Source organism: Melanotaenia boesemani, chromosome 4, assembly GCF_017639745.1.
Source record: "Melanotaenia boesemani isolate fMelBoe1 chromosome 4, fMelBoe1.pri, whole genome shotgun sequence".
Taxonomy (NCBI): Eukaryota; Metazoa; Chordata; class Actinopteri; order Atheriniformes; family Melanotaeniidae; genus Melanotaenia; species Melanotaenia boesemani.
The window spans coordinates 36,412,335-36,425,234 of NC_055685.1; the positions used below are offsets into that span (position 1 = coordinate 36,412,335).

The 12,900-nt window shown below is 38.4% G+C and overlaps 1 protein-coding gene across 1 annotated transcript; it reads right to left on the minus strand.

The window, feature by feature from the left end:
• Window positions 1-4,224: 4,224 nt before the first annotated feature.
• LOC121637745 (CDGSH iron-sulfur domain-containing protein 3, mitochondrial-like) lies at window positions 4,225-12,150 on the minus strand. The gene is made up of 4 exons (XM_041981989.1): window positions 11,906-12,150; window positions 9,294-9,410; window positions 7,308-7,401; window positions 4,225-4,316 (listed from the first exon to the last, which is right to left on the minus strand). The coding sequence occupies exons 1-4, from the start codon at window positions 11,996-11,998 to the stop codon at window positions 4,255-4,257; spliced, it is 366 nt and encodes a 121-aa protein (XP_041837923.1). The 5' UTR covers window positions 11,999-12,150; the 3' UTR covers window positions 4,225-4,254.
• Between the last annotated feature and the right edge of the window lie 750 nt (window positions 12,151-12,900).

A 12,900-nucleotide genomic window follows, 5' to 3' on the forward strand; every position in this document is an offset into this window, starting at 1 on the left:
CCCCCCCCCCCCCACTGGAAAGACTGAAAAGTGCAGCCAAAAAGACACTTGTATGTATGTGCGTGTGTGTGCATATTTGTGTGGTAGAGTAGATCAGTGCACACATCCAATCTGTACAGTATGTATCAAATGTGAGCATGTGTGCATACATATGTATAAACTTATCTTTTATACAAGATATTGTAATCGTTTTGTATTGTATATGCAGTGGGTCTGTTTCATCTCCAGACGTTGATTTGGCTTCCATACATACGCCCAAAGGTGCTGCAGCGCGACTCGCTGCACAAGTTGGATGTAAAGGAAACTAAAGAAAAAAAGAAAACAGCAAAAACTTGTCTTTATGCGGTTATGTTCATAAATGCTGTGTTTCCAACATAAGCAACAGCTCATCAGGTAACATGTACATTTTAAAAGCCGATGATGCACTTTGTCGAAGTCCTGTCACACAAAGCAAGTGTTTTCCAGCAGAAGCATTTATACCGACACCAAGTCCAAGCACTACCATGTTCACAAGCAGATGTTTGTCAGCAAACTGTCTTCTTGTTCTCAAAGAACTCAGAAGGGATTTGAGTATTTTGCCATGTATGTTGTTCCATAAATTTCAACATTCCTTTTGTTGCTTTTTGAGAAACAGTACTTTTTTTAAATCAGCCATATGTGCATGTTTTAGGTCAATAAAATGTTTACTTGCTAGGTTTCTTTTTCTGAGCTCAGCGTCTTCGTGATTCTCTGGAAAATAGGTTACTTTATACAAACAGACAAAAAGATTCTCATTTGGAAGTTTTAAGTTCTCCGTCTTCACTTTAATGCATGAAGGGGTTTGCATCATGAAAAACTCCCTAAAACTACATCAAGTCATTTCTGATGACTCAGACCGTGCCAGACATGTTTGAAGAGTTAAAGATCCTCCAAAATGAGCCAACTCATTTTGAGGAATGCTAAAAAGCACATTGATGAAGGCGGAGGCTGCAGGAGGAACTTTCTGTGAAATGAGAGGAAAGTGACTGTGTAAACTGAATTAAAAATGGCCACAGATGCTTCAATGCTCACAGAATACACTGCACTTCCATCCAATCAAGGATGTAAAGGAGTCAGATATTAAGAGGATTAAGCCCTTATTAACAAGGGGGACATAGCCAAAATAAATTAAGTACATCTTCACAACTACAAGGGCTGTATGTATAATCTTGGTCCCAAAAGAAAGCTGAGATGTGTGATTACTACAAAAGTGTCAGAATCACTCATGTCTCAGAGTAGATTCACCTGGAATACAATAGAAAATAAAATGGTTATCTCCTAAAAGAAAACCACATTATTTAGTGAAAACCAGAGGATAGCATTCATCCAGGAACGAGTAAAGTAATGTTTCATGAACTGTGGAAAAGTAGAAGTTAAAAAAGTGAACTTGAATTGTTTTACAGGTGTAGAGGTGTTATGCAGGTAAATATCTCAGGAAGCCATTGGCCAGTGTTGACGATGGACACCTGAGTTTTTGTCCCACCGTGATGAGACAGACATTTTTGTAATCAGCCGAATCTCTGCTTTCATACGACACTTTGTTTTTATGGTGGTGAAATTAGTAGAAAGTCTAAAGTGAACAGTGCTGTTCTCATGTTTCAGTAAACTGAAAATTAAGACAGCTCAGTTGACCAATAAATATAAGTAATGTTTCATTTTAATCTTAACAATCAAACACTTTAATAGTTAGAAATGAGCAAAATAAAAATAAATTAAAAAAAGAAAAATACTGACAGGAAACAAAATTCACAGTCCAACATATTATTCCGTTCTCATGCACTCCTTCAGGACTCTGTATGTTCATGCAGAGGAGCAGATACAATGAAGTCCTGCTTATGCGTGCCATCACAGTACGGTGGGTTGTTGGTGTATTTGCATCCACACAGCCAGACTGTGGAGTCTTTCTCTGGGACAAAACGAAGTGGTGACAGGCCTTGGGCTCTGATTTTGTGGGCTCCATCACAGAAAGGCTGAGAGACCAAAAGAGAGAGACCACAATCAGAGGAATAAATAGATCTGTGCTACTTTAAACGCAAGAGATGACCTTACCTGTTTCCTGCTATGCCCACAGGTGCACCACGAGTAGCGCTTTCCTCCAACAAGGTCCACTTTAAAAGGCTTCTTACAGGGGATGACGGGTTCTGGAGGGAGCGTGGACAGCCTGACCTGAAAACAGGACAAGTGTGATGTGGTTGAAGTTGTTTTGGTTCACTGGTACTGCTGATGTCTTAAGGCTCTTTTCATGTCTAATTTCTGTCTCATCTTATCCTCCATCCCAGCTTCTGTAGGATGGTAATCTAATTCGACAAACATCTTGAAGGATTTAGTTTTTAAAATCCACCTGCAATAAAAAGAATGAGGAGGCTGCAGGAAGAGCCCCACTGAGAATATATAGATGGATTATCTAAGAAAGGAGCATGTGTCAATATCCCAATTATGTAAGTAGAATTAAAAGTAGAATATATATGTTGTCACAAACACTTTTAATGCTCATCTGACAGAAACCAAACCACCAAGATATCACTTTTTAAATGATGGGAAGTAACGTTTCCTTTTGTTGAATGACAAGTTACCTTAACTCCTCTGATCAAATCTCAGGTGGGAAGGACAAGAAAACTGAGGATCTGAGGATGAAGAAACTTACACCAACCCAACTGTACCTCTTATTCCCACCACATAAAGGGTCACGGCTTTTTGATAGTTGAATGAAGGGGTCCTCAAGAAAAATAGTTTTGTAAACCACTGGAATAAACCACCAAAACCCCAACAACTTGCCAGCATAGGTTGCAAAAGTATTGCTTGAACATGTCTTCCTCCTGTTGACACCTTGCGGCTGTAGCTCAGGAGGAAGAGCAGTCGTCTTTCAACCGGAATGTAGGGGGATCGATTCCAGGCTTCCACTGACTACATGCCGAAGTGTCCTTGGGCAAGACACTTAACCCCACGTTGCCTCCCGATGTGCCTATCGGGGTGTGAATGTGTGAATGGTGTGAATGTGATAAGTAGTGTAAAGCGCTTTGAGTGGTCAAACTGACTGGAAAAGCGCTATATAAATACAAGTCCATTTACCTTAAAGGGTACAATGTGTTAAATTTACTGACTTCTAATTTTAAATATGGGTGTAGAAATTACTTTACATGCCAAGCACAGTTGTGAATAGATGGTGGCTGTCAGTGGCCAAAATTCTTCAAGGCATAACCATGTTTTCATCAGTGAGTGGATTCCGTGGCTTCAGATGCAGCAATTATTACACTGCAGGTAACTACTTTAAAATTGTGCATGTGTATCGTCTTCTTCTGTGGTCCCTTTGAGACGTTACTTATCCCAAACGGTGCTCTAGTTCCTATCAAACAAAGCCGGTGCTGCAGTTTTAAAGTTCAGAGGGTTCTTACTTCCCACAGTAGTTTGTCCATTCATAGACACCTTAGTAAAAATGGTGGCACAAATATGGCAGCTGCCATGCACACTTCAAACTCTTGAGCAGTTCACTGGTTTTCCTTTCTTGGAGCACTTTTGGTATGTTCTCAGTACAACAAACTGGAAACATCCTGTAGATGTGCTCATCTAGCCATCTCAACTTTCCATTCGTCTATATCACTCAACTCCTTAAAATTTTCTGCTCTCAAAACATAAACTTGGTGCCTCATAAAGAACTGCAGGTGAAAAGTTTGATTCACTGTAAAAACACCAGTTGTCTGGCATGATTCACACTGACTCACTTTATTCAGATTTAAGGTCCAGTTTGCTCACGATTACTAATGCAAATCCTGCTGACAAGAATCTCAGTGGAATAATATTAATGATAAAAAGTCGTTTATTGAAGACGTAAACAGGCTATGAAATGATAACAGCTGTGTGGTGTTTGCACGGACGAGATTTAATGTTACACTGCCATCTATAGTTCCATAATAAACGTTACGTTTAACAACAGTACATAGCAAATCAAATGACTAAAGCTGTGTACAACGAATGAGATTTTGTATATGATGCATAGCCTTTGTTGTGTGTTTAAACTGGTTCGTTTAAACTGATACTGCAGCAGTTTATACCAATAACACCAGATATAAACGTCTGTTTCAGGACCACCTTAATGAAGGTCGAAGCTCACAGATGTCCGTTTACCTTGGAAGGCGTCGTGGCTGCTGCCCATGTTTTTTTCAAGGTTAAACTAATCCATTTATGGTCTAACTTGGTCGTGAGCGTGTTCATGTTGACAGCTGAAGGTGGCGCGCAGACTCAGTAGACGTGGCTCAGCTCGTGCTCTGTTCCAGCAGCGTTCTTGGCAGACGATGGACAGTCTAACATAAAATAAACAACAGAATATTATTTCAGTCCACTAGTTAGGCGAAAAGTAAGAAAGAAAAAAAAAAAAAAAAAACGGGAGAAAATGTCAAAATTCCAGCTAACGCGTTGGTGTTGTCGCGTCTTTAAGAGTCACGTGATTGCAGCTGAACCAATCAGGAGGCGGATGTTGCTAAAGATTGAACTGATATGATTTCAGAGGGAAAAAAAGATGACAGTTGCCCCAAACTGCCAATTTATACAATTAGAAAACTAGAAAGTAACTAGATTTCGGTAGAAATTGAGGATTTTTTAAAACAATTAATTCAAATGTAATTAGAATTAATGCTAACAAAAACTGGAAATGTTTTGTGTCTCACATTAAGTGCTTTTATGCTAAATATACATGATTTTAATAATGATTTATTTTTAAATATATATATATATATATATATAATATATATTATATATATATATATATATTATATATATATGTATATATATATATAAATATATATAATGCATAAGCCATTTATTCTTAAATCAGCCTGTAAACAAGTCACTCAAGAACCAGACACTGACAACAAATAACTGTCTAAAAGTGGGGTGAAGTGCACGGCGAGATCATTTGGAAACCGGCTCTTCCAGACAGGACTGGAGTCATGCAAAACTCACATTAATCATGAGAAGCGAATACTTCAGGCTGAGGTTTACAAAAGATCTAAGCCTGAGGTGCTATTTCAGTCTTCTACTGTTCAGTAGAAGACTGGAGTAAGGTCATCTTCTCTGAGTCCAAATTTCAACTTTTCCCACCACCTAGTGGTTTTATGCTTAGATGGGGACCTGGAGAGACCTACAAGCTACAATGTTCTGCACTGACTGTTAAATACAGAATAGGATCAGCGATGATCAGGCAGTACTTCTGCAACGCTGGAATCAGGCAGATGTGTCTTTGTGAAGGATGCATTAATTAAACAAGATTATCTTAGAAAAATATTCTTTATGCTCCCCAACTCAGAGGACTACAGCAGGACAATCCTCCAGCCCACAACCAGAGGAATCAATGGATAGTAGATCACCACATCAAAAGCCTGTCATGACCAGCTCAGTCACCAAATCTGAACCACCACATCGAAAGGAAGATAGTCACAAACCATCAAGGGACGCTGAGCAGTTTTATTTTTGTAGAAAAAGTCGTAGAAAGTTACCCAACAGCAATTTGAGCATTTTGAGCTCTGGTGTCTTATTTTTTTCCGGAGCTGTATATATGATATGTAATGTAATGTCAATCAAATGTTTGACTGTCAAGTCAGCATTGAGCAATGAAATAAATTTTGTGCAATGCTATAAAAACAAAGAACTGAAAATTTATCAGGAAGGAAGAAAGGAAGGAAGTTAGTGTTTGACGGATTAGGTCTTTGTTGTAACAATGCTTCTTTGTAATAAACCTTTCACTGTTGGAAAGTGTGTTTATTTTCCTTTTAATTGGGGCCACATTTATACGATCAGCTTCTTCTTATAAAGCTATAAAGGAATAAAACAAGCTCTCCACAGACTTGACAACCTGCACAAATTACAGAATTTTCTCCAGAGAAACAAAAAATTGATTTTACAAAATCAAACATGCCAGCATTAACGTTTTATCTTATTACCTCTATTGTGACACTAAATGACATATTTAGCATCTTTTTACATAGTAATGAGTTTTCATGTATTTTGGTTACCATCAATTTGCAACCTGTGTACTGGATGATGTGCATTTTGACACTGTATGAGTTGCAGTTTATGCAAAACATATGTTTATAAAGCATTTTATGCATGTTTCTAAACGTTCTACCCTTTTTATACATGTTTTTTCATTTTAATGTATTTTTCTACCTTTTCTTCTAAAATCTGTCCTCTTATGCCTGTATCAGGGACCACAAATGGAAACTAACTAAAAAAGCTATAATCTGGTGCATCTCTTCTCAATCTGGCCTGAGTCTAAAGTTTTTACTGTTCATAAACTATTTTTATGTATTTGTGTGGCAAGCCGCACAGTTTAATACTGTATGTGTGTTGCACCAAATTAGGACCAAACTATCCTTCAGGCTTGTTCAAGATCACTGAAAGATTTCTCTTAAAGCTCAGAGCTGATAGCTGCAAATCAGAAAAAGATGGAAAATAACATGAAAGTGTTTCCTGGTTTTAATTAGATTTTTATTTTATTGCACATAGTAAGAACGCAGATTATTCATTGTTTTTTTCTTTATTTAATCTAGTCAGTATACACACATTTCTGTTTGCTAACATACAAATTCTACAAATTTTCATCACCGTAGAGAGAAATATGCAGACTAATCCCACTTTAACTGAACTTTGTTCAATTTAATTAATTACTTCATCCATTCCTTTCTTTCGGAACATTGTTTTTATACAGTAAAAAAAAAAAAAAAAACCCTCTCCTAACCTTTTATAGTACTGCAGGCCTAAAATACTTTACCAGATTAATATTACCTTATAAATGAAATTAAATGACTGAATAAAAAGAAAAATACGTTATTGATCCCAGAGGAAAATTGCAATTATAAAATTAATATAACATAAATAAAATATAAAATGATATAATGAATAAAATGAAAAACTCTCTTTAAATCAGCATTTGTCATGTAATTCAATCTTTTATGATTAGAGTTTGTACTGAAATGTTTGTTTCTCACTGAGCTGTGACAGCATCACTGACATGCATCATTATAAGAATTTAATCAAATCTGTCACTTAAAAACACAAAGACTGTTAGAAAACGCAGACAAGCAGCAGAAGATGATTATGGTTTAATAATTAACATTATTTTCCGCTGAGGTACAGTTGGAGGTAAAACCCAGATGAGGTTGTTTCCCTTTGGCAGGTCTGACGTCTGAAACAACAACTTGTTTATTTGAACAGGCCTTTCACAGACTTAACCACATCCCTAAAGATGACCTTAAAATGTGAGCCGTCGCAGTATGGTGCGTTTTTGGTTTGCTTACAGGCGCAGAGCATGAGCGTCCGGTCTCTGTCGGGGGTAAAGCGAAGAGGAGAGATGCTCGGGGATTTCGTCCTGTGAGCTCCGTCGCAGAAGGGCTGTGGGAGGAGATTGAGAAAGATGAGCAAACAGAGGAAGCTGATGATCCTTCCACCAGCAGCTTCCTCTTCTTAGCCATTTATTCTGCAACTGCTTGAAGTTTAAAATCATACTGAAAATCTGCAGTGTATGATCTGTAGTACCAATACAGCAATGACTTTTATTCTCAGCTTCTCAGGTTTAGTTAACCTTTAAATACTAGATCACAGTGTGCACAGATGTAGGTTCCCTGTTTGTTCCTTCTTGTCATAACATCTTAAACTGGGGCCACGCATGGACCACTTAGGTTATCACTAATAGCTAGTCATGTGGACATGGTCAAGATGACCTGCAGTTCAGTTGCTTGTTAATGAATTTATTTACAATTATATAAAATCAAAATGAACAAAAGAGAGAGAAAAAAAGAGGAAAAATACTAACAAAAAGAAAAATACTGGAATACGATACTATAATTAAATACTAAAACTGATAACAAATAATTAGTAAATAAATAATAAAATAAAAAATGGATAGATAAAATACAATAACTAAAAGGACATTCATGAGAATAAATTCGTTGATTAAATCAATAAAATAAAGAGGTAAAAAAAGAAAAAAGAAAAAAAAAAGCGCAAGAAATGGTTTGTTGCAATCTGTGACACAAGGCATCAAAGAGGTAACACAAATATCTAATCAGCCAATCACGTGGCAGCACCTCAACACATCTAGTCATGTAGACATGGTGACGACGACCTGATGGAAGTTCAGTCTGAGCATCAGAACGAGGAAGAAAAGGATTTAAGTGACTTTGAACGTGGCATGGCTGTTGGTCTGAGTATTTACTGGGATTTTCACCCATAACATCTCTAGGGTTTCCAGAGAATGGTCTGAAGAAGAGAAAATATCCGGTGTCTGCAGCAGGTGTCTGGACCAGAATGTCTGGTTGATGTCAGAGGTCAGAGGAGAATGGGCAGACTGGTTGGAGATGATAGAAACAAACCAAGGTCTGCAAAACAGCATCTCTGAACACAAAACACGTCCAACCTTGTAGCAGATGGGCTACAGCAGCAGAAGACACACCGGGTGCCTCCTGTCAGCTAAGAACAGGAAACTGAGGCTACAATTCACACAGCCTCACCAACGCTGGACAACAGAAGATGGAGAAACGTTGCTGGTCTGATGAGTCTCCATTTCAGCTCCACATTCAGATGCTAGGCTCAGAATTAGGTGGAAACATGATGAAAACATGGATCCATCCTGACTTGGATAAATTCTTCAGGCTGCTGGTGTAATGGTGGTGGTACCAACATGGCCTGGTTTAACCACCACAGCCTACCTGAGTATTGTTGCTGACCATGTCCATCCCTTTATGCCCACAGTGGAGCATCTTCTGATGCGACTTCCAGCAGGATAATGCACCATGTCACAAAGCTCAAATCATCTCCACCTGCTTTCTAGAACATAACGATGAGTTCACTGGACTCCAACGGCCTCCACAGCCACCAGATCTCAGTCCAGTAGAGCAGCTTTTTGGGGGATTCTCATCATGGATGCCGACAAACCTGCAGCAACTGTGTGATGCTGTCATGTCAATATGGAGCAAAACCTCTGAGGAAGGTTTCTAATACCTTGCTGAATCTATGGTATGAATCATTAAACAGTTCTGAAGGAAAAAGGAGATCCAACCCAGTACTAGAAGGCAGACTTATTAAAGTGCTTGGTGTGTATAAATAAAAAACAGAATGTGGACTAGAAGTAACCATCAGGACCTGTCACAACTCAGCTGAGACATGAGAAGGTAACGTGACAGTTTTATTGGAGAAAGATTAAAGTAAAAACCTTAAATCCAGCCCAGGACCTTAAACTGTGCAGGACGAAGTTACCACCTCATCATCTTAATCATTGCCCTCACCTGTTTCTGGCTGTGGCCACAAGCGCACCAGGCGTAGCGTTTTCCAGCAGACACCTTGACTCTGCAGGGCAGCCGGGCAGCCGAGACGGGCTGTGTGGTTTGCAGCCGGAACTGGACCTGAAGGACAAAACACACCTTTACAGAAAGAAAACATCCTGAATCAGGCCACATCTTAAAGTTTCCTCAGTCTGAACCCGACCGTTTGATCAAGACACACCCACCTAAACCAGCCAAAAGGGTTTATAAGCTGGAACAGTGCAGCAAACAACTGCTCAACATATGTGGGAACTCCATCAAACCAAAACACTGAAAGCGATGACATTATGAAGACTTAAGAGAGTGGAAAGAGGCATAAACATCTAACACAGCTCATATTTTTTCTCTCTTTTTTATTATTGTACTGTAAAATTCCTTTGAAGAGTTTGCTGGAAGGAATTTTAATAACTTGGCTTAAAAAGCAAAGCTGAGCAGTGACCTTTACATCTTTATATAAGTCTGTTTTTTTTATATAAAAATTTGTAAAAATGAAAAAGATTTAATTGACTGAGCAAAGTTTCACCACAGAAAATCAAACTCTAGCACAAATCACTCATTATAAAAAGGGGAAATGTTCCTTTTCTGCATAATTTATTTATTTATGGAAACCATGTTTAAAGAAGTTTAAGGAATACATAAAACTCAGCCATTAAATATTCTTTATTCTTTTCTTATTATCACCCAGCTGAGCTACAAACATTTAGGCATTTTGATGCCTTCCTGTATATTTATTCCATACTAATGATTTTGGAATGAGTTTTAGGGAATCATGTAAGATGCAACTAAATTTGAATTAGTCCTTTGTTAATTGGTTTGAAACAAACGACTTTTTAATCGCTTAACTGAACTGGATAAAGCAAGTGGAGGTAATGTTTGCTGCCAAGCAACTGGACAACACTGAGATCCTGTTTCCATGACAACGTTTTCATGCAACACCACAAATATTTCCTTTTGCGTTTTCTAAAAAAGTTGCAGGGTGAAAACTACCTCCATGCAGACTGAAAATGCAAACAGGACTAGAAAGGATGAGGTGTGCATGCCAGGCCTGCAGTGGGCGGTTTAAGTTTGCGACGACACACCCACGTGTGCACGACATCCTCATCAGACCACAGCAGCTTTGTTAGAGGTGTGTCCGTTATCTAGTGCAGCCTTTCCCAAACTGGGAGTCTCAAAATAATTTCAGGGAGGCCCCAGATCACTGTAAAAAACAAAAGCCTACATTTACCAAATAAATTTGGGATTTTTATCAAAGCTTTCAAAATGAATGACTAATGAGATTAATCTTTGGAAACAGCAATTTTATTTTTAAAGCATTAATAAGTAAACAATGAAGTTATTACACATGCCATATTAAAAGAGAATTTGGCATTATCTCTGCGAGAGGAGATGAATTTGGGCATGTAGGTGCCTCGTTACAGCGGTAAACTGAATCCACCAACAACTGCTTTGGAATTTTTATCCCTGGGTGTCCAGAAACAACGCAAACATAAATGTAAGTTATCTTGGGGTCATGGCTCAAAAATTTTGGGAGCCAAAGATCTAGCATATGCAATCGATGCGTCTTCGCTGACAACATAGTTGTTTAACAAAAAAATAGATTTTGCTTTGGGAGACAAAGATCCAGCAGCACAAACAGAACACCACAGAGATCCGCCATTGTTGTTTCGTGGTGCTGTTTGCAGGTGTAAACAGGGCCTGAGTGCATGAAGTCATGGTCATCAAAAGATTCCAGTTCATGTTTACCGGGACAGGATTCATCTTGTTTTTTAAGAGAATTTCTTTCTGGAAACCAAAACTGTTACTGTGTTAATGAGAAGCTAAAACTCAACAAAACCTTTGTGTTTTACTCTCTTACCATTGTTGTGTAAACAGGGCCTGAGGAGAAGCAGCTCTAAACTGGCCAGGAAAAGCTGCTGACTAGGTTTGAGATGGCTGCTATCTCCAATCTGACCACTAGATGGCAGCAACTGTTAAACAGCAGGATCTAGGAAAGTCTCAGATCAGCATCATATGCAGATGTTTTTGGATCTGTCATAAAGATTAATGTCACACAAACTGCTGGAAAGTCAATCAGTTCATAAAGTATTTTACCAGTTTCTTGTGTTTTCATTTCTATAAGTTTTATAAAAGCTTTTACCGGCTTGAATTGAAGCGCAAATTGAAATAATTCTTTTTATTGTACATTTCTTTATTTTTAATTTGTAGATCATTAAATACATTAAATATATTGTCATTTTTGCCCAGCCTTCTGTCCACAAAGACATAGCAGTTCATTTCGTGATCCTTGTAGCTATTAATTTGCGCACTGACAAACGAGGAACCGGAGCCTCGAGCAGCCGGACCAAAGGTTTGTGTGAAAAGGTGCTAAAGGTGAATGAAGCTGGGTGTGTCACGGTAATTTGTTTGCACAGAAGAAGGGTGGGGGGGTAAAGAAGAGGCTGCTTTGAGGTGACGTGAACATTCATTCTTAAAACCCATAATTTACCAGAAAACAGACTGAATAAAACTTGTGTGTGTGTGTGTGTGTGTCCCTGAGAAAGACAGAAATAGGCCATGTGTAAATTTTACAGACTCACTGCGGAGGCGGAAACAAGCGGAAGGAGCCGAGGTGGTCTGATGGTCTGCGGGCAACTCCTCCACACTGCGGACATCAGCCGGACTGCGCTCATTCTGACGTAGTTTGCGCGAGTTTCTTTTAGTAATGATGATAAAGACAATGTCTCTTTTTCTTCTCTTTCTCCACAGATGAACACAGTCACGGGTGCTCTGAAACACCTGGACAGGATCCAGTATAACTTCCGACCTTTTACAACATGGCTGCAACGGCGCCGCTGATTGGCTGATGAGGGTCACCACGCACGCGCTGCTTTACTGCTCCACCTCTTCACGCACTTCTCATTCATTCGTTTCAGGTTAAAAAAAACAAAACAAAAAGTAACTGATTAATCTACAAAAATAGTAAAAAGAGACATTTTCTTTTATTATTCAGCCTCCAGATCAAGTTTCAGCCTTTGATCATTATAATTGTTGTTATTATTAAACCGCTATTCAACCAGGAAATAAAACTCTTGGGATTAGAAAGACCTTCTCCAAGAGTGTCCTGGCTAAAATAGGCAGCTACAAAGGTCAGCAAAAATAAATAACATAATAGAAACAAAATCAAATATACATGCAAATATAAAAAGGAACCATAGAGAACAACGTAAGTAAAAAACAAAACAAAAAAACAACCCAGGTTTTAGACATCAAGATATCATAAAATATGACACAGCAGTCATAAAATGCTGAATTGAGACAGAATTGGTTGGAACAATAAGATGAATCTATGACACCAAGAATTAAGACAGTTTTGGAGGAAAAGGGGGATCCAACCTGGTACAAGCAAGATGGACCTGATAAAGCTGCCTGCAAGTTCATACTGGATTTTGAATGGTTTAATAAATCCCACCCATTTCATGGTAATACATCATGAAATGATAGGTGGCACAAAACCTTTGCAGCCACAGGCAACCTGCATTAAACCATTTCCAGTCATTCAGTGTCCACAACAAAATGATACAACTCAGTAAAA

What these genes read in the sequence shown, in the direction of transcription:
- LOC121637745 (XM_041981989.1), bottom strand. Translation starts at nt 11,998, where the DNA reads ATGAGCGCAGTCCGGCTGATGTCCGCAGTGTGGAGGAGTTGCCCGCAG. An exon ending in GTGGCCACAGCCAGAAACAG is followed by an intron (nt 7,402 to 9,293) that starts GTGAGGGCAATG and finishes CTCCTCCCACAG; the next exon opens with CCCTTCTGCGACGGAGCTCA. An exon ending in GACGCTCATGCTCTGCGCCT is followed by an intron (nt 4,317 to 7,307) that starts GTAAGCAAACCA and finishes ATTTTATGTTAG; the next exon opens with ACTGTCCATCGTCTGCCAAG.